This window comes from Esox lucius, chromosome 20 (assembly GCF_011004845.1).
Source record: "Esox lucius isolate fEsoLuc1 chromosome 20, fEsoLuc1.pri, whole genome shotgun sequence".
Lineage (NCBI taxonomy): Eukaryota > Metazoa > Chordata > Actinopteri > Esociformes > Esocidae > Esox > Esox lucius.
This window is the reverse complement of record NC_047588.1, coordinates 11,718,164-11,740,418: the sequence shown is the minus strand read 5'-3', so window position 1 is coordinate 11,740,418 and position 22,255 is coordinate 11,718,164. Positions and strand designations below refer to the sequence as shown.

General features: G+C 38.3%; 2 protein-coding genes across 11 annotated transcripts; both read left to right on the top strand.

Annotated features, from left to right (window-relative positions):
- Positions 1 to 347: 347 nt before the first annotated feature.
- Positions 348 to 17,294, top strand: LOC106023783 (B-cell receptor CD22). 7 transcript variants are annotated; one of them, XR_004574908.1, is made up of 8 exons: positions 348 to 1,417; positions 1,560 to 1,964; positions 2,274 to 2,549; positions 2,718 to 2,972; positions 3,191 to 3,457; positions 3,610 to 3,891; positions 4,873 to 5,105; positions 17,162 to 17,294. XR_004574908.1 is itself a non-coding variant. In XM_029115719.2 (8 exons), exons 1-7 carry the CDS (start codon positions 1,354 to 1,356, stop codon positions 6,288 to 6,290), a joined length of 1,611 nt encoding a protein of 536 aa, XP_028971552.2. In that variant the 5' UTR covers positions 348 to 1,353; the 3' UTR covers positions 6,291 to 6,334; positions 6,822 to 7,460. The 7 variants fall into 7 exon arrangements, 5 of the variants coding, with proteins under 5 accessions (XP_028971552.2, XP_034144793.1, XP_034144792.1 ...); XR_003777600.2 differs by lacking the exons at positions 4,873 to 5,105; positions 17,162 to 17,294 and adding exons at positions 6,229 to 6,513; positions 6,822 to 7,460; XM_029115719.2 differs by lacking the exons at positions 4,873 to 5,105; positions 17,162 to 17,294 and adding exons at positions 6,229 to 6,334; positions 6,822 to 7,460.
- On the top strand, positions 10,639 to 20,229 carry LOC114828666 (B-cell receptor CD22-like). Of its 4 annotated transcripts, none has more exons than XM_034288900.1 (8): positions 10,639 to 10,724; positions 13,464 to 13,541; positions 13,684 to 14,088; positions 14,418 to 14,693; positions 14,862 to 15,116; positions 15,335 to 15,601; positions 15,754 to 16,035; positions 18,273 to 18,852. In XM_034288900.1, the coding sequence occupies exons 2-8, from the start codon at positions 13,478 to 13,480 to the stop codon at positions 18,380 to 18,382; spliced, it is 1,659 nt and encodes a 552-aa protein (XP_034144791.1). In that variant the 5' UTR covers positions 10,639 to 10,724; positions 13,464 to 13,477; the 3' UTR covers positions 18,383 to 18,852. The 4 variants fall into 4 exon arrangements, 3 of the variants coding, with proteins under 3 accessions (XP_034144791.1, XP_028974479.2, XP_028974481.2); XR_004574907.1 differs by lacking the exon at positions 10,639 to 10,724 and adding an exon at positions 18,866 to 20,229 and having other exon boundaries at positions 12,419 to 13,541; positions 18,273 to 18,557; XM_029118646.2 differs by lacking the exons at positions 10,639 to 10,724; positions 18,273 to 18,852 and adding an exon at positions 17,017 to 17,164 and having other exon boundaries at positions 12,419 to 13,541.
- The last annotated feature ends 2,026 nt before the right edge of the window (positions 20,230 to 22,255 follow it).

The window sequence follows — 22,255 nt, the reverse complement described above, 5'->3', positions numbered from 1 at the left end:
TGTTGTAGGAGGAAATGGCTCCAATCAAGTGCCGTCCACAGGTTATGGCATGGCATTACAAAATGGAGTGATAGCCTTCCATCTTTACCACCACCAAAGCACCCCCAGGCCATGACATTCCCTCCAGCATCCTTGACAGATGGTGTCAAACACTCCTCCAGAATCTTTTCATTTGGTTTGTGTCTCACCAATGTTCTTCTATGTGAGCCGAAAACTCCAAACCTCTGTCCATAACATTTTTTCCAATCTTCCTCTGTCCAGTGTCTGTGTTATTTTTCCAATCATAATTTAAATTTTTTATTGACCAGTCTGAGATTTGGCCTTTTCTTTGCAACTCAACCTAGAAGGCCAGCATCCCGGAGTCACCTCTTCAATGTTGAAATTGGGACTGGTGTTTTGCGGGGACTATTTAATGAAACTGCCAGTTGAAAACATCTGAGGCGTTTGTTTTTCAAACTATACACATGTATTTTCCTCTTGGTCAGTTGTGCATCCAGACTCCCACTCCTCTTTCTATTCTGGTTAGAGACAGTGGACGCTGTTCTGTGAAGGAAGTAGTACACAGAGTGGTACAAGAGCTTCAGTTTCCTGAAATAGCCTTCATTTCTCAGAACAAGAATAGACTAATGAGTTTCAGAAGAAAGTTCTTGGTATCTGGTCATTTTGAGCCTGTAATCACTGATGCTCCAGATACTCAACCAGACAACAGAAGGACAGTTTTCTTGCTTCATTAAACAGCACAACGGTTTTCAGCGGTGCTAACATAAGCACAAAAGGGTTTTCTAATGATGAATTTGCCTTTCAAAATGATTAACTTGGATTAGCAAACACAATGTGACATTGGAACACAGGACTGGGGGGTGCTGATAATGGGCCACTGTATGCCTGTATGTAGAGATTCCAATACAATTTCTATAGTCATTTACTATATCAACAGTGTCTACATTGTATTTCTGATCAATTTGATGTTATTTTAATGGGAAATAATATGCTTTGCTTTTGAAGACATTTGTAAGTGACCCCAAGCCTTTGAATGGAAGTGTAACTAGAAAGCAAAATACATCTCAGATATTGAGATTCTTCTAACCCTGGCACTGCAAGAGCCAGGAACTGTGTACCAACTGTGCAACATGGGACATGCCTGCCAATGTATTACCATCAAGGAGAGTGTTTTGGGTGTGGCACATAGAAATTGTTATTCAAAGGGCCTGCTGAACCAGAGAACATTAGTCACATGCAGCTGTGATACGCTCTGCACACACACTCACTGAAATACACACACAACACACACTCAAAAACATGCACTAACACACACACTAATCAATTTTTTTTAACTCAGATATCCATTTAAACATGATACTTAACAGAGCAGTTTCAAGGATCCCTTCATTGATGGTTCTTCTGGCACTTTTAGATGGTGGGTGAACATTTCGTCATGTTACTACTTACAAATTAGAACTTTCAGGAGCACTGAAAACTATCATTTCCATATCTTGTTCAAAACTGGTCAAACTCAGAGCCTAACTATTTCAAATTCTAACCTTACTTTCCCCTTATAGTTTGCATTTGTTCATATCGACTCAAACTTTTCGAATTACCTAAAGAGCACTTGACTGCAAAGGAAGGGTCCTGCATTACAATTGAATGCACTGTCAATGGGATTATAAAAGATAAAAAAGAACCGCTATGGTTTTGGATGAAAAATGCACAGTGGGATGATGAAAAACAAAAATACAGCGGCACCATAATTGTAAGCAATAATCCTGAGGATCAAACGGCAGCCCCTGACTTGGCACCCAGAGTGAGGTTCCTTGGGTCTCAAAATTTTAAACTGGCCAGAAAAGGTGACTCGTGTGGCCTGTACATCCACAACCTGCAGAAGACAGACAGTGGAATCTACAAATTCAGATATATGGGAAAGAGAAAATGGATGACTCATCCAGGTCTGAATCTTACTGTTGAAGGCAAGTTCATCTCTGTCCTCATTGCCAAACAAACACAACTTAAATTCAGTGTTGTCAGTACATGTATGTGCCGCTTTGAATATATAAAACTGTTCACATTGCTCTTTGTAGCAGGGTAGTGACCTTGAACACTTGTACAGTACCTAGAACTGGCAAAGACACAAAGCTGCATTCAAGTTCCCTACCCTGTCTTTTATTAATATACAACACAGTGTTTATATGATTATCCTGTGCTCTGTATTTTTTATTAATCAGAACACAGTGCTCATGTAGTAATCCTGTGCTATGTCTTATATCTTTCTACTGCAGATGAGCCATGCCGGGTTAAAGTTAACAACCAGCCAGTGTTCAAAGAGTCTGACAGCGTGACCATTAAATGCTCCACATTTGGGTTATGTGGATCATACCCAGAGGTCACAGGGCTTAGTCAAACCATCCAACCTTCTCACAACGAAGAGGACAACATTAAAATCACTGAGGTCAGCTTTAATGCTAGCTGGATGGATGATGGGAGGGTGCTGTCCTGTCAACCACCGGGCACCAAAGATAATTGTATGGTCAGGGACATCAAGCTGACTGTTGAGTGTGAGTTCATTACCAACGTTTTTATTCAGACTGTTACCGATGCTGATTTAGCCTCATCCTGACTGTAGCGTTGTTCATATAGGCCCCATCCATTCTCCTATGAAAACCAGAAACTCAATATGATGTTTTATCCATTTCCTTGATCACTTATCTTTTTGTTTTCAAAAGATGCCCCCAAGGAGACCATCTCCTGGAAAAGTTCCTCTGATATAAAGGAAGACGACAACGTCATTCTCACTTGTTCCAGCAGAGGGCACCCTAATGCCACATACTACTGGTATAAAGAAAATTCATTAATACAAAACAGTGAAGCAACGTTTAAGATTTCTTCCATCAAACCTGAAGACAGTGGGAAATACCACTGTGAAGCTGTAAACAAACATGGGACCAATAAATCAGAAGCTATCACACTCAATGTTAAATGTAAGACGTGTAATTTTATCTGTAAACAATTGTATCTTTTAGTCCAGGCATTTTTTCGGCATGGCTTTAGTGATATTGTGTTGGGGGCAGCAACATTTTTATTAAAATCACATCAGTAGGCTACCGTCAGATTTAATTTATTCCTTATTAAATACATAACAAATCTTTAAAGTTGTTATGTATGAGATTTGTGTGAAATGGATACTTCTCTCTTTCAGATGCTCCAAAAGGAGTAAGTGTGGTTACTGATGACATGACAACTCAGTACAAGGAAGGAAGCAATTTCAAATTAATTTGTGAAGTGAATAACGGCAATCCATCAGTTTACATGTACTCCTGGTATAAAGACAGTGATATGCTGACGGGCCACGAACGTACATACAATTTCACCAAACTAGAACCTGAACACACCGGAAAATACCAGTGTGAGGGGACCAATGAAGCAGGCTCCAGACGATCACCAGAATATCAGATAAATGTACAATGTAAGTTTGGTTTGTGTCCAAAACACACAGGTAGGGTGTCTACTCATCAACCCTCTGGATGAATGTGATCATAAGGATATAATGACAATGACACACGTTGCTGTTTAACTAAAATCACAATTATTTTGATCATTCATTTATGTTTTAAATAGATGTTCCCAGAAACACTTACATCGCTCGGAGTGAAGGAAGCCAGGTGGAGGTGGGCTCTTCGTTGTCAATGACCTGTGTAGCCGAAGCCTATCCTGCCCCCAGTGGCTACACCTGGTACTACAAGAGAGGAAAAAATTACCAATGGACGGAACTCTCACAAACAGGCTGGACACTAAGCTGGGAAAGAGTGGACTTAGATACACACGGGTGTTACATGTGTAGTGTCAACAATGACATCGGCACAGGACAGCAAAGTAGCCAATCATGCATTGATGTTCTCTGTGAGTATAATCCACCACAGCTATTGACAATGCTTTTACTGTGTGGATGCATTCAGATGATCTGGTATCATAGCCAGCTCTTCAATGTTCTAGGATCAGCTACTTGACTAATGGTTGAGTCATTCCTTTTATTGGTCACATATAGTACGATTGTTGTTGCAGGGGAAGCAATATGCTTATGTCAAAGATAGCTCCTAAACCTATGCAGTTCACTCAATGATGTCAATGGTAATACTGATCAGCGATGAGTAAGGCTTATGATAACTACCATCTGCAGTGGCATTACTGTCCGAATGAACCGAACATGTTTAACATACAAAGACTACCAACTGGTGTCCCTGCGGACACCAAGAATAAACCACTTTAATAAACAACCATCATAGCAAAATGTTAACTTATTTCTTCTTAAAACATTATTAGTTATGTAATTAATGTTATCTGAAAAAGATAACTGATTATTATTATTATTTTAGGAAAGTTACTGTTAATTTGCATGTAGTGTAAAACTAAAATATAGACTTTTCTTTAATACAAATTGCAGTTTTGTACCAAGTACAATCCACATTAGTACTTAAAAGCTTATTTACTATCCTTTGATTCTGGTATCATTTAGTTTTCAGTAATTTCAAGTAAACATTCTTTGTATTATACAGTGGGTATGGGAAGTATTCAGACCCCTTTACATTTTTCCCTCTTTGTTTCATTGCAGCCATTTGCTAAAATCAAAAAAGTTCATTTTATTTCTCATTAATGTACACTCAGCACCCCATCTTGACAGAAAAAAACAGAAATGTAGAAATGTTTGCAAATGTATTAAAAAAGAAAAACTGAAATATCACATGGTCATAAGTATTCAGACTCTTTGCTCAGTATTGAGTAGAAGCACCCTTTTGAGCCAGTACAGCCATGAGCCTTCTTGGGAATGATGCAACAAGTTTTTCACACCTGGATTTGGGGATCCTCTGCCATTCTTCCTTGCAGATCCTCTCCAGTTCCGTCAGGTTGGATGGTGAACGTTGGTGGACAGCCATTTTCAGCTCTCTCCAGAGATGCTCAATTGGGTTTAGGTCAGGGCTCTGGCTGGGCCAATTAAGAATGGTCACAGAGTTGTTCCGAAGCCACTCCTTTGTTATTTTAGCTGTGTGCTTAGGGTCACTGTCTTGTTGGAAGGTGAACCTTCGGCCCAGTCTGAGGTCCTGAGCACTCTGGATGAGGTTTTCTTCCAGGAAATATCTGTACTTGGCCACATTCATCTTTCCTTCAATTGCAACCAGTCGTCCTGTCCCTGCAGGTGTCACAGCAAAGGGTCTGAATACTTATGACCATGTGATATTTCAGTTTTTCTTTTTTAATAAATTTGCAAACATTTTTACATTTCTGTTTTTTTCTGTCAAGATGGGGTGCTGAGTGTAAATTAATGAGAAATAAAATGAACTTTTTGATTTTAGCATATGGCTGCAATGAAACAAAGAGTGAAAAATGTAAAGGGGTCTGAATACTTTTCGTACCCACTGTATATTTATATGCTGAAAACAAAGGGGGGTCATTTTGACCCCAAATAAAATAATTGAAATTAGATTAGATCAGATTCAACTTTATTGTCAATGAACATGTACAAGTGCTGCACAACAATATGCAGTTATCATATAACCAAAAGTGCAAATCGAAGAGTGAAGAAAATTGAAAAAGTGAAACAATTCCCACCAATATATGTGATACTTTAAATTATTACCTAGGTGAAACATGAACTCAATAAATAGTTCCATTTATTAACACTGCATAGGCGGAATTGGATGCTTTTGACTGGGGTCCCTGAGGACCCCAATATATTGGCATTTTTAAAAACTACTTCTTAAAACAGGAACAAAAACAATGAGATTAAGTCATTAGGAACAAAGTGAATGACAAAGTCATGAAGATTTGGAACGACAGAATAAAGCCCCTGTGAGATATGACAGAAAGTACCCCTCAGAGGCCTGCAGGTACCCCAGTCAGTAGGATGAGGGTCAAATAATGAAACACATTTGCCTTCCAATGTAAGAATTTAACTTTGTATTGACACAATTTGGCACCGACAGACAGCCCTAAATATGTGAGGGCCTTGGTTCACCCTGACACGGTGCTGAATGAGAACACCCTGCTGTCATTCATCTGCACGGCTCGTTCCAACCCTCGTGTGCCTACCTTCACCTGGGTCCAGACCATTGGAGGAGAGACCATGTTAAATGCTCTCCATTTGTAAATGTTTTGTCTCACAGTGGACTGATGGAGCTCATATTATTTTGAGATGTTTGTTTAGCATTTCTGATTTGGTCAAAATGCTATTATTTCCACTAGTTACTCAGGAAGACCCAGACATCTCAGGGATGGCTTCAGGAATATTCTGCAAATGTCTTTGAGTGGCCCAGCCAGATCCCATACCCAACCCTGTTCAAACATCTCTGTAAGGAACTGAATGGATGTGAAGTAATAGTTCCCATCCAACCAGCTTGAGAGGATCTGCAGACAAGAATGAGAGAATCTCCCCAAATACAGGGGTGTCAAGTTTCAAACCCAAGAGGACTTGAGACTGCCAAAGATGCTTTAACCAAGGGGTCTGATTGAAGTGTTCTGAATACTTACGTAAATATAATATATGTATTTTTAATATGCAAAAATCTGTAAATATGAAAATTGTGTATTGTGTGTAGATTAATGATGAAACATTTGTGGAAGAATTATTTTCGAATGTAGTATATGTGCAAAAGCAACTGCAGTGCTATACAGTCAATTCAAAAAGTATTGGGACATTATTGGCAAATTGAACAACACAATGATTTATTTTATTATTCTTTAATTTCAACAGAATTATTTCTTAAACACAAACGCTAAAGAATATATATATTTGAATTAACAAAATTGCAGCTGTTGTGAAATTCTATGCTTTTTAGATGGTCTCAGGATATTTTAGCCCAAAACCTGGTTGCCCGGCCTGCCAGGACATTGAGACTTGACCATGGATGGATCATCCAACGTCTCCAGTGTTTTAAGTATATGCAAACAACATATTAGTGTACAAGAGTTGAATAATGTAATTACATTGAGTTTCCTGAGTGCCCTGTTAAAACAGATGAAGACAGTAACAACAAAAATGTTGCTTTTGATATTTTATTTTTTACCCAGTTTAGAAGGCACATTTAAACAATTGCAGATCACATGAAGAAGAATTCCGGATGTCCCCTTGTGTCCTGAGAGGACAGGATATTGATAGTTGAATCTAAAATTAAATAGGCTATTTGGCTTGTAAGAGATTGTAAGTCCTCTTAGACCTGCTTCACTCTAGTCACAACCTAAGTGTTGCAGAAGTTTTTGTTTTATTATCCTGAACCATGTTGACATACAGTAGTGATCATTATAAATAATGTTTATTTCTAGAGCACTTTCTTTACAATGCTAATTATTTTGCCAAGCTTACAATCAAAATTGTAGTAACTTTAAGTGTGTCACAATTGCAATGTTAACCCTTATGCATACTGTAGACAATATAGGAGTAAAGTTTTATTAAATTCATAAAGTGCTTTTCATGACAACACATTTGTAATTTTGTATTTTTTAACCCGGACGCAAAAAGATCGTTGCAGCAGATAAAAACTAAACATAAGAACATCATAAAAACAAGTGAATTATTAGTTGGAATAAATCACAAGGCAATACAAAGAGTTTGTATATTACTCACAGCAAAACCACATTCGGTCACCCATCTGTGATTGTATACATTTTCAGTGAAGGAGATGTTACTAGTATTAAAATCAATGTGTTGTACTTTGCTCAGTTATTAATTGGTAGTTATATACATTTAATAATGTTACAGAACAATAACTTTTGTCGATATCCAGACTCGACCCTGGTTAGAAACTCAGACAAAGTATTGAGATGGTAAGTGAAAACAATCTCATGGAAGTGAAACTTTGAATACTGAGTTATGGGTGCACTTTATTTTGAGCGCCTGAATGCCATCTGTAGATGCTCTGGTTTTTGATAATTCGTTGATAGTATGAAAAGCAACTGCTTGCTAATGTTTGGATTAAGTTTATGGTAAGAGTTAAAGTTAAGGTTAGGATATTGGTAAAGGTCAAGTTAGGGTCTTGTAATATACAGTATATTAGTAATTAGTCAGTAGATTGTAGACTTTTGGGACTCCCCAAATAAAGTGGTACCTCCATAATAAGTAAAAAGAAAAAGAGAATTACTTAAATTTCAGCATGTTCACACAGTATTTTACTCCACTTCACAACATATCACACCGTGATCTCATTAAGTAATAGACTAATGACTTCAGCTGTGCTCAGATGATCATGTTTAGAATGTCAATGGCAAAACATAAAACAATGTGTATACATGATTTAATATATATATATATATATATATGTGCATGTGTGTGTATATATGTATATATATATATATATATATATATGAATATATATATATTATCATTCAGACATTTTTATGCTTCATTTCAACAGAAAGTTTGGAACGATTAAAGAGGTTCTTGCTAAAAGAGCAGTGGGCCGGATTTGAACTCATGCTCCAGTGAACATGCCTCCACAGGCTTAAACTACTGGGCCAACCAAAACCACATAAACAATAGTTTTTAATCATATTCACACACCAAAGATCATTAGACCCAATAATGTGTAAAAAATATATAATTTTAAAAACTGCATGTGCGCTGTAAATAGATGACATCACCAGCTGCCTGTCACTTTGGATATCATGGACTATGTCAGGTGTGTGAGTTTATGTGCTCGTGCTGGATTAAAGTGGGATTACAGGATTACAATGTTCAGTTCAGAGTCATGTGAAATGACCTAGTAGACACTGACAGGAAACATCACTTGCACGTAATATATTCTGTATCTTCTATCAATAATTTGGAATAAGGATTTATTTTTCCCCTTAGGTCTTCAGTTAGGGCTTATCCAGGAACAAGGTAAGGCATAAGCATTCGCCAAAACTATTACTGTAACCAGACTGTTGGATCTAAGATTGTGATACTTTACCCAATGCCAATTATCCAATGCTACTATAGTGTAATGAGAACTTTCTGTTGAGGAAGAGTGGAAGTGTATTCGATGAAGAGGCGTGTCTGGCCCCTCCAAGTCTCCAACACACCCTTGGTGATATTAATCAGAGGTCAATTCATTTGCTTCTATAAAGATCTGGAACACCAGGTGTGGACCATCAGCCACACCTTCCTGGGCTCACCAGGAGAGGTGGGAAATTCTGAGCAAACTGGAATGCAAGTAAATGCATGATATCGTGGACATTTATCTGTAATGTTTGTATTTCCCCTCTTCCCCATAAAGGACAGAATAGTCTGAAATGTTTTATTGGACTGTACGGGATAAGGATCAAACTTCACAAGAACATTGTAGAAATGATTGTCCTTGTTGCATGTCTGACTGATAACAATTGGCAGCAATGCCCTGTCCATTCGATAATTCTGCATTGATTAAGTGGGATAGTTGCTGTCCTTTGGGTTCATTGTGTTTGCCAAAGTAACGTTTTGCGAATGTTTATGTGGGGGAGTGTTTAGATATGTCTGATTTTAGGAAAAATAGCCATGTCTCCAAAAAGTTATTTGAGTTTGTTTTCGTTAAAGAGACCTCCCAACACATTGCGCAAGTGACCAGACTTGGTGTCCCTGAGTCCTGGATTCTCAAAGCACTCTGTTTAGGCCCAGGAACACATGACATTGACTAGTCATCCCTGAGTCGTGGCCATCATAACATTCTGTGTAGCCCCAGGAACACATGACATTGACTAGTCATCCCTGAGTCGTGGCCATCATAACATTCTGTGTAGCCCCAGGAACACATGACATTGACTAGTCATCCCTGAGTCGTGGCCATCATAACATTCTGTGTAGCCCCAGGAACACATGACATTGACTAGTCATCCCTGAGTCGTGGCCATCATAACATTCTGTGTAGCCCCAGGAACACATGACATTGACTAGTCATCCCTGAGTCGTGGCCATCATAACATTCTGTGTAGCCCCAGGAACACATGACATTGACTAGTCATCCCTGAGTCGTGGCCATCATAACATTCTGTGTAGCCCCAGGAACACATGCCATTCTACTGTATGATTTGCGTTAAACAACATACACCTCATGGGCGTTTATGATAACTGATATAGGCACACAGGCAATTCATCATCCACATGTGATCCTTGTGTGTATCCTACATGCAGGGTGGTGACCCTCCTCCCCCTCTCTCCCAGCCATGGCTGTAGACGTTGTGTCTCACTGCGAGTGGGCCATGTACCCCTGTTGTACTTCTGCTGAGATCCTGTTCATGCTCAGTTATTACATAGCTGTAAGTGCATTTCAAGGCTTTTATATGTTTTGATGTTTAATTTAATTTGAAGCAACTAGGACAGTGCATTGTGACTTATATGTAATAAAACATTTTCATGGACAATTATCTATTGTCAGTAGTGAATTTCTGCTTAAATCTGCATGACATCTCTATCAGCAATGCAGAAGGTATTTGTGTTATATTCTTCCTATATGTACAGCAGTATATGTACAGCATATTTCTATACTATACATGTACTATTTGACAGAGGAAGTGAGGTTAAGCTCACAGTACTGAATCAGAAAGCTACTTTCCTTTTACCGCAAATCATAAAAAATAGAAACTGTGTCATACTTGGTTGGACATTCAAAAATAAATGCAAAGCAAGGTTAAAGGGGGTTCCTATTCCTAGTGGTTTCTGATCCTTATTTTGAGAAGACATGCTGACAATGATTCTAATCAGCTAATCATCACAGTGAAACCCTTCTGAGGTAAGTAGCACTGTGAAATGTTTGATGTTTTTGCCTTGACCTAAAGTGAGAAATTTATTTTGGATAATTTATGGTTACACAGATTTATGAGTAATACCTTGTGCACATTGACATGGAAATATCTAAATAACTGTACATTCTCATATAAGACATACTGTAAATTGGTAATAATGTTACTTAATTTGATCATTATAGACATGTATAATATAATTTGTAAGGCATGTGTTTTAATATAGATTTGATATATCCAGTGACTTTGGAAAATATCCAGACCCATTACATTTCCTGACATTTTGTTGTACTTTAGACCTAATTTATATTATTGGATAAACTTTTGCCATCATTATGCATACAATACCCAATAATGAAAAAGAAAAAGGAAGTTTTTAGAATATATTTGGAGCAAAATCTAATATATATAATGACCCTATATTCAGTATTTTGTAGAAGCATCTTTGGCAGCGATCACACATTGAAGACTTCTTGGGTATGCCTCTAACAGCTTTGGAAGCCTGGATTTGGGCACAGTTTCTCAATCTCTGTCTAAATTGATGGGAAGTGTCTGTGAACCATGATCGACAGGTCTCTCCACAAACATTCAAAACGGATTTAGAAGGCTGCATTTTTAAGAACCTTTTAATGTGATTTGTTAAAGAACTTTTGAGACTGGAATTCCCGAATGTATGTCCAAACTAAGACAACATTCACTGCAATAATTTATGAGCTGTGTGTGGCATAGTGAGAGAAGCAGCACGAGTTCCGAGACAAGGGCAAAGCAGGAAGAAACCACAGTTGGAGTGATACAGAACACCTTTATGATTCTTATATTGGCAATAACATAATACCATAGTAAGCGTTTTTGCACTGACATGCCTTTCTAGACCTCTAAGACATGAGATGGTTGTGTTGTTTATTGTCACTTTTGTTTTGGAGTTTTTATTTTACTGTGTCCGGCTACTGCAGTATAAGGCTCACATACACTGCCATTTAAAAGTGTGTGGTCACTTAATATTTCATTGTTATCCATGAAAACATACATGAAATGAGGTTGAATAGGAAATGTAGCATAATAAATAGGAAATATAGTAATTGACAAAGTTACAATTAAGGATTTTTTATTGAAATAATAATTGTGAATTGGGATTCTAGTAGTCAATATGTTAAGGAAATCTGAAGAGATTTCATCCCATGCTTCCTGAAGCACCTCCCACAAGTTGGATTGGCTTGATGGGCACTTCTTACACAACAGCTCTATAGGGTTGAGCTCCGGTGTCTCTGCTGGCCACTCCGTTATAGACAGAATACCAGGTGACTGCTTCTTCCCTAAATAGTTTGTGCATAGTTTGTAGCTGTGCTTTGGGTCATTGTCCTGTTGTAGGAGGAAATGGCTCTAATCAAGTGCCGTCCACAGGTTATGGCATGGCATTACAAAATGGAGTGATAGCCTTCCTTCTTCTTTTACCCTATACAAATCTACCACTTTACCACCAGCAAAGCACCTCCAGAACATGACATTCCCTCCACCATCCTTGACAGATGGTGTCAAACAGTCCTCCAGCATCTTTTCATTTGGTTTGTGTCTCACAAATGTTCTTCTACGTGAGCCGAACACCCCAAACCTCTGTCCATAACACTTTTTTCAAATCTTCCTCTGTCCAGTGTGTGTTCTCTTTCCCATCTTAACTTTTTCTTTTTATTGACCAGTCTGAGATTTGGCCTTTTCTTTGCAACTCAGCCTAGAAGGCCAGCATCCCGGAGTCACCTCTTCAATGTTGATATTGGGACTGGTATTTTGCGGGTACTATTTAATGAAACTGCCAGTTGAGAACATCTGAGGCGTCTGTTTCTCAAACTAGACACATGTATTTTCCTCTTGCTAAGTTTTGGACCCAGGCTCCCACTCCTTTTTCTATTCTGGATAGAGACAGTGGACGCTGTTCTGTGAAAGAAGTAGTACACAGAGTGGTACAAGACCTTCAGTTTCCTGAAATAGCCTTCATTTCTCAGAACAAGAATAGACTAATGAGTTTCAGAAGAAAGTTCTTGGTATCTGGTCATTTTGAGCCTGTAATCACTGATGCTCCAGATACTCAACCAGACAACAGAAGGACAGTTTTCTTGCTTCATTAAACAGCACAACGGTTTTCAGCGGTGCTAACATAAGCACAAAAGGGTTTTCTAATGATCAATTAGCATTTCAAAATGATTAACTTGTATTAGCAAACACAACATGCCATTGGAACACAGGACTGGTGGGTGCTGATAATGGGCCTCTGTATGCCTGTATGTAGAGATTCCATTAAACATAATTTGCATAGTCATTTACTACATCAACAGTGTCTACATTGTATTTCTGATCAATTTGATGTTATTTTAATGGGCAAAAATATGCTTTGCTTTTGAAGACATTTTTAAGTGACTCCAAACCTTTGAATGGTAGTGTAACTAGAAAGCAAAATACATCTCAGATATTGAGATTCTTCTAACCCTGGCACTGCAAGAGCCAGGAACTGTGTACCAACTGTGCAACATGGGACATGCCTGCCAATGTATTACCATCAAGGAGAGTGTTTTGGGTGTGGCACATAGAAATTGTTATTCAAAGGGCCTGCTGAACCAGAGAACATTAGTCACATGCAGCTGTGATACGCTCTGCACACACACTCACTGAAATACACACACAACACACACTCAAAAACGTGCACTAACACACACACTAATCAATTTTTTCTAACTCAGATATCCAGTTAAACATGATACTTAACAGAGCAGTTTCAAGGATCCTTTCATTGATGGTTCTTCTGGCACTTTTAGATGGTGGGTGAACATTTCGTCATGTTACTACTTACAAATTAGAACTGTGAGGAGCACTGAAAACTATCATTTCCATATCTTGTTCAAAACTGGTCAAACTAAGAGCCTAACTATTTCAAATTCTAACCTTACTTTCCCCTTATAGTTTGCATTTGTTCATATCGACTCAAACTTTTCGAATTACCTAAAGAGCACTTGACTGCAAAGGAAGGGTCCTGCATTACAATGGAATGCACTGTCAATGGGATTATAAAAGATAAAAAAGAACCGCTATGGTTTTGGATGAAAAATGCACAGTGGGATGATAAAAAACAAAATTACAGCGGCACCATAATTGTAAGCAGTAATCCTGAGGATCAAACGCCAGCCTCAGACTTAGCACCCAGAGTGAAGTTCCTTGGGTCTCTAAATTTTAAATGGGCCAGAAAAGGTGACTCGTGTGGCCTGTTGATCCACAACCTGCAGAAGACAGACAGTGGAATCTACAAATTCAGATATAAGGGAAAGGAAAAATGGATGACTGAACCAGGTCTGAATCTTACTGTTGAAGGCAAGTTCATCTCTGTCCCCATTTCCAAACAAACACAACTTAAATTCAGTGTTGTCAGTACATGTATGTGCCGCTTTGAATATATAAAACTGTTCACATTGCTCTTTGTAGCAGGGTAGTGACCTTGAACACTTGCTTGGCCTAAGCACCCAGCGTACAGTACCTAGAACTGGCAAAGACACAAAGCTTTATTCAAGTTCCCTACCCTGTCTTTTATTAATATACAACACAGTGTTTATATGATTATCCTGTGCTCTGTATTTTTTATTAATCAGAACACAGTGCTCATGTAGTATTCCTGTGCTATGTCTTATATCTTTCTACTGCAGATGAGCCATGCCGGGTTAAAGTTAACAACCAGCCAGTGTTCAAAGAGTCTGACAGCGTGACCATTAAATGCTCCACATTTGGGTTATGTGGATCATACCCAGAGGTCACAGGGCTTAGTCAAACCATCCAACCTTCTCACAACGAAGAGGACAACATTAAAATCACTGAGGTCAGCTTTAATGCTAGCTGGATGGATGATGGGAGGGTGCTGTCCTGTCAACCACCGGGCACCAAAGATAATTGTATGGTCAGGGACATCAAGCTGACTGTTGAGTGTGAGTTCATTACCAACGTTTTTATTCAGACTGTTACCGATGCTGATTTAGCCTCATCCTGACTGTAGCGTTGTTCATATAGGCCCCATCCATTCTCCTATGAAAACCAGAAACTCAATATGATGTTTTATCCATTTCCTTGATCACTTATCTTTTTGTTTTCAAAAGATGCCCCCAAGGAGACCATCTCCTGGAAAAGTTCCTCTGATATAAAGGAAGATGACAACGTCATTCTCACTTGTTCCAGCAGAGGGCACCCTAATGCCACATACTACTGGTATAGAGAAAATTCATTAATACAAAACAGTGAAGCAACGTTTAAGATTTCTTCCATCAAACCTGAGGACAGTGGGAAATACCACTGTGAAGCTGTAAACAAACATGGGACCAATAAATCAGAAGCTATCACACTCAATGTTAAATGTAAGATGTGTAATTTTATCAGTAAACAATTGTATCTTTTAGTCCAGGCATTTTTTCGGCATGGCTTTAGTGATATTGTGTTGGGGGCAGCAACATTTTTATTAAAATCACATCAGTAGGCTACCGTCAGATTTAATTTATTCCTTATTAAATACATAACAAATCTTTAAAGTTGTTATGTATGAGATTTGTGTGAAATGGATACTTCTCTCTTTCAGATGCTCCAAAAGGAGTAAGTGTGGTTACTGATGACATGACAACTCAGTACAAGGAAGGAAGCAATTTCAAATTAATTTGTGAAGTGAATAACGGCAATCCATCAGTTTACATGTACTCCTGGTATAAAGACAGTGATATGCTGACGGGCCACGAACGTACATACAATTTCACCAAACTAGAACCTGAACACACCGGAAAATACCAGTGTGAGGGGACCAATGAAGCAGGCTCCAGACGATCACCAGAATATCAGATAAATGTTCAATGTAAGTTTGGTTTGTGTCCAAAACACACAGGTAGGGTGTCTACTCATCAACCCTCTGGATGAATGTGATCATAAGGATATAATGACAATGACACACGTTGCTGTTTAACTAAAATCACAATTATTTTGATCATTCATTTATGTTTTAAATAGATGTTCCCAGAAACACTTACATCGCTCGGAGTGGAGGAAGCCAGGTGGAGGTGGGCTCTTCGTTGTCAATGACCTGTGTAGCCGAAGCCTATCCTGCCCCCAGTGGCTACACCTGGTACTACAGGAGAGGAGGACAGTACCAATGGACGGAACTCTCACAAACAGGCTGGACACTAAGCTGGGAAAAAGTGGACTTAGAAACACACGGGTGTTACATGTGTAGTGTCACCAATGACATCGGCACAGGACAGCAAAGTAGCCAATCATGCATTGATGTTCTCTGTGAGTATAATCCACCACAGCTATTGACAATGCTTTTACTGTGTGGATGCATTCAGATGATCTGGTATCATAGCCAGCTCTTCAATGTTCTAGGATCAGCTACTTGACTAATGGTTGAGTCATTCCTTTTATTGGTCACATATAGTACGATTGTTGTTGCAGGGGAAGCAATATGCTTATGTCAAAGATAGCTCCTAAACCTATGCAGTTCACTCAATGATGTCAATGGTAATACTGATCAGCGATGAGTAAGGCTTATGATAACTACCATCTGCAGTGGCATTACTGTCCGAATGAACCGAACATGTTTAACATACAAAGACTACCAACTGGTGTCCCTGCGGACACCAAGAATAAACCACTTTAATAAACAACCATCATAGCAAAATGTTAACTTATTTCTTCTTAAAACATTATTAGTTATGTAATTAATGTTATCTGAAAAAGATAACTGATTATTATTATTATTTTAGGAAAGTTACTGTTAATTTGCATGTAGTGTAAAACTAAAATATAGACTTTTCTTTAATACAAATTGCAGTTTTGTACCAAGTACAATCCACATTAGTACTTAAAAGCTTATTTACTATCCTTTGATTCTGGTATCATTTAGTTTTCAGTAATTTCAAGTAAACATTCTTTGTATTATACAGTGGGTATGGGAAGTATTCAGACCCCTTTACATTTTTCCCTCTTTGTTTCATTGCAGCCATTTGCTAAAATCAAAAAAGTTCATTTTATTTCTCATTAATGTACACTCAGCAACCCATCTTGACAGAAAAAAACAGAAATGTAGAAATGTTTGCAAATGTATTAAAAAAGAAGAACTGAAATATCACATGGTCATAAGTATTCAGACTCTTTGCTCAGTATTGAGTAGAAGCACCCTTTTGAGCCAGTACAGCCATGAGCCTTCTTGGGAATGATGCAACAAGTTTTTCACACCTGGATTTGGGGATCCTCTGCCATTCTTCCTTGGAGATCCTCTCCAGTTCCGTCAGGTTGGATGGTGAACGTTGGTGGACAGCCATTTTCAGGTCTCTCCAGAGATGCTCAATTGGGTTTAGGTCAGGGCTCTGGCTGGGCCAGTCAAGAATGGTCACAGAGTTGTTCCGAAGCCACTGAGGTTTTCTTCCAGGAAATATCTGTACTTGGCCACATTCATCTTTCCTTCAATTGCAACCAGTCGTCCTGTCCCTGCAGGTGTCACAGCAAAGGGTCTGAATACTTATGACCATGTGATATTTCAGTTTTTCTTTTTTAATAAATTTGCAAACATTTTTACATTTCTGTTTTTTTCTGTCAAGATGGGGTGCTGAGTGTAAATTAATGAGAAATAAAATGAACTTTTTGATTTTAGCATATGGCTGCAATGAAACAAAGAGTGAAAAATGTAAAGGGGTCTGAATACTTTTCGTACCCACTGTATATTTATATGCTGAAAACAAAGGGGGGTCATTTTGACCCCAAATAAAATAATTGAAATTAGATTAGATCAGATTCAACTTTATTGTCAATGAACATGTACAAGTGCTGCACAACAATATGCAGTTATCATATAACCAAAAGTGCAAATCGAAGAGTGAAGAAAATTGAAAAAGTGAAACAATTCCCACCAATATATGTGATACTTTAAATTATTACCTAGGTGAAACATGAACTCAATAAATAGTTCCATTTATTAACACTGCATAGGCGGAATTGGATGCTTTTGACTGGGGTCCCTGAGGACCACAATATATTGGCATTTTTAAAAACTACTTCTTAAAACAGGAACAAAAAGTCATTAGGAACAAAGTGAATGACAAAGTCATGAAGATTTGGAACGACAGAATAAAGCCCCTGTGAGATATGACAGAAAGTACCCCTCAGAGGCCTGCAGGTACCCCAGTCAGTAGGATGAGGGTCAAATAATGAAACACATTTGCCTTCCAATGTAAGAATTTAACTTTGTATTGACACAATTTGGCACCGACAGACAGCCCTAAATATGTGAGGGCCTTGGTTCACCCTGACACGGTGCTGAATGAGAACACCCTGCTGTCATTCATCTGCACGGCTCGTTCCAACCCTCGTGTGCCTACCTTCACCTGGGTCCAGACCATTGGAGGAGAGACCATGTTAAATGCTCTCCATTTGTAAATGTTTTGTCTCACAGTGGACTGATGGAGCTCATATTATTTTGAGATGTTTGTTTAGCATTTCTGATTTGGTCAAAATGCTATTATTTCCACTAGTTTCTCAGGAAGACCCAGACAACTCAGGGGTGGCTTCAGGACAATTCTGCAAATGTCTTGGAGTGGCCCAGCCAGATCCCATACCCAACCCTGTTCAAACATCTCTGTAAGGAACTGAATGGATGTGAAGTAATAGTTCCCATCCAACCAGCTTGAGAGGATCTGCAGACAAGAATGAGAGAATCTCCCCAAATACAGGGGTGTCAAGTTTCAAACCCAAGAGGACTTGAGACTGCCAAAGATGCTTTAACCAAGGGGTCTGATTGAAGTGTTCTGAATACTTACGTAAATATAATATATGTATTTTTAATATGCAAAAATCTGTAAATATGAAAATTGTGTATTGTGTGTAGCTTAATGATGAAACATTTGTGGAAGAATTATTTTCGAATGTAGTATATGTGCAAAAGCAACTTCAGTGCTATACAGTCAATTCAAAAAGTATTGGGACATTATTGGCAAATTGAACAACACAATGATTTATTTTATTATTCTTTAATTTCAACAGAATTATTTCTTAAACACGAACGCTAAAGAATATATATATTTGAATTAACAAAATTGCAGCTGTTGTGAAATTCTATGCTTTTTAGATGGTCTCAGGATATTTTAGCCCAAAACCTGGTTGCCCAGCCTGCCAGGACATTGAGACTTGACCATGGATGGATCATCCAACGTCTCCAGTGTTTTAAGTATATGCAAACAACATATTAGTGTACAAGAGTTGAATAATGTAATTACATTGAGTTTCCTGATTGCCCTGTTAAAACAGATGAAGACAGTAACAACAAAAATGTTGCTTTTGATATTTTATTTTTTACCCAGTTTAGAAGGCACATTTAAACAATTGCAGATCACATGAAGAAGAATTCCGGATGTCCCCTTGTGTCCTGAGAGGACAGGATATTGATAGTTGAATCTAAAATTAAATAGGCTATTTGGCTTGTAAGAGATTGTAAGTCCTCTTAGACCTGCTTCACTCTAGTCACAACCTAAGTGTTGCAGAAGTTTTTGTTTTATTATCCTGAACCATGTTGACATACAGTAGTGATCATTATAAATAATGTTTATTTCTAGAGCACTTTCATTACAATGCTAATTATTTTGCCAAGCTTACAATCAAAATTGTAGTAACTTTAAGTGTGTCCCAATTGCAATGTTAACCCTTATGCATACTGTAGACAATATAGGAGTAAAGTTTTATTAAATTCATAAAGTGCTTTTCATGACAACACATTTGTAATTTTGTATTTTTTAACCCGGACGCAAAAAGATCCTTGCAGCAGATAAAAACTAAACATAAGAACATCATAAAAACAAGTGAATTATTAGTTGGAATAAATCACAAGGCAATACAAAGAGTTTGTATATTACTCACAGCAAAACCACATTCGGTCACCCATCTGTGATTGTATACATTTTCAGTGAAGGAGATGTTACTAGTATTAAAATCAATGTGTTGTACTTTGCTCAGTTATTAATTGGTAGTTATATACATTTAATAATGTTACAGAACAATAACTTTTGTCGATATCCAGACTCGACCCTGGTTAGAAACTCAGACAAAGTATTGAGATGGTAAGTGAAAACAATCTCATGGAAGTGAAACTTTGAATACTGAGTTATGGGTGCACTTTATTTTGAGCGCCTGAATGCCATCTGTAGTTGCTCTGGTTTTTGATAATTCGTTGATAGTATGAAAAGCAACTGCTTGCTAATGTTTGGATTAAGTTTATGGTAAGAGTTAAAGTTAAGGTTAGGATATTGGTAAAGGTCAAGTTAGGGTCTTGTAATATACAGTATATTAGTAATTAGTCAGTAGATTGTAGACTTTTGGGACTCCCCAAATAAAGTGGTACCTCCATAATAAGTAAAAAGAAAAAGAGAATTATTTAAATTTCAGCCTGTTCACACAGTATTTTACTCCACTTCACAACATATCACACCGTGATCTCATTAAGTAAAAGACTAATGACTTCAGCTGTGCTCAGATGATCATGTTTAGAATGTCAATGGCAAAACATAAAACATGATTTAATATATATATATATATATATATATGTGCATGTGTGTGTATATATGTATATATATATATATGAATATATATATATTATCATTCAGACATTTTTATGCTTCATTTCAACAGAAAGTTTGGAACGATTAAAGAGGTTCTTGCTAAAAGAGCAGTGGGCCGGATTTGAACTCATGCTCCAGTGAACATGCCTCCACAGGCTTAAACTACTGGGCCAACCAAAACCACATAAACAATAGTTTTTAATCATATTCACACACCAAAGATCATTAGACCCAATAATGTGTAAAAAATATATATTTTTAAAAACTGCATGTGCGCTGTAAATAGATGACATCACCAGCTGCCTGTCACTTTGGATATCATGGACTATGTCAGGTGTGTGAGTTTATGTGCTCGTGCTGGATTAAAGTGGGATTACAGGATTACAATGTTCAGTTCAGAGTCATGTGAAATGACCTAGTAGACACTGACAGGAAACATCACTTGCACGTAATATATTCTGTATCTTCTATCAATAATTTGGAATAAGGATTTATTTTTCCCCTTAGGTCTTCAGTTAGGGCTTATCCAGGAACAAGGTAAGGCATAAGCATTCGCCAAAACTATTACTGTAACCAGACTGTTGGATCTAAGATTGTGATACTTTACCCAATGCCAATTATCCAATGCTACTATAGTGTAATGAGAACTTTCTGTTGAGGAAGAGTGGAAGTGTATTCGATGAAGAGGCGTGTCTGGCCCCTCCAAGTCTCCAACACACCCTTGGTGATATTAATCAGAGGTCAATTCATTTGCTTCTATAAAGATCTGGAACACCAGGTGTGGACCATCAGCCACACCTTCCTGGGCTCACCAGGAGAGGTGGGAAATTCTGAGCAAACTGGAATGCAAGTAAATGCATGATATCGTGGACATTTATCTGTAATGTTTGTATTTCCCCTCTTCCCCATAAAGGACAGAATAGTCTGAAATGTTTTATTGGACTGTACGGGATAAGGATCAAACTTCACAAGAACATTGTAGAAATGATTGTCCTTGTAGCATGTCTGACTGATAACAATTGGCAGCAATGCCCTGTCCATTCGATATTCTGCATTGATTAAGTGGGATAGTTGCTGTCCTTTGGGTTCATTGTGTTTGCCAAAGTAACGTTTTGCGAATGTTTATGTGGGGGAGTGTTTAGATATGTCTGATTTTAGGAAAAATAGCCATGTCTCCAAAAAGTTATTTGAGTTTGTTTTCGTTAAAGAGACCTCCCAACACATTGCGCAAGTGACCAGACTTGGTGTCCCTGAGTCCTGGATTCTCAAAGCACTCTGTTTAGGCCCAGGAACACATGACATTGACTAGTCATCCCTGAGTCGTGGCCATCATAACATTCTGTGTAGCCCCAGGAACACATGACATTGACTAGTCATCCCTGAGTCGTGGCCATCATAACATTCTGTGTAGCCCCAGGAACACATGACATTGACTAGTCATCCCTGAGTCGTGGCCATCATAACATTCTGTGTAGCCCCAGGAACACATGACATTGACTAGTCATCCCTGAGTCGTGGCCATCATAACATTCTGTGTAGCCCCAGGAACACATGACATTGACTAGTCATCCCTGAGTCGTGGCCATCATAACATTCTGTGTAGCCCCAGGAACACATGACATTGACTAGTCATCCCTGAGTCGTGGCCATCATAACATTCTGTGTAGCCCCAGGAACACATGACATTGACTAGTCATCCCTGAGTCGTGGCCATCATAACATTCTGTGTAGCCCCAGGAACACATGACATTGACTAGTCATCCCTGAGTCGTGGCCATTATAACATTCTGTGTAGCCCCAGGAACACATGCCATTCTACTGTATGATTTGCGTTAAACAACATACACCTCATGGGCGTTTATGATAACTGATATAGGCACACAGGCAATTCATCATCCACATGTGAT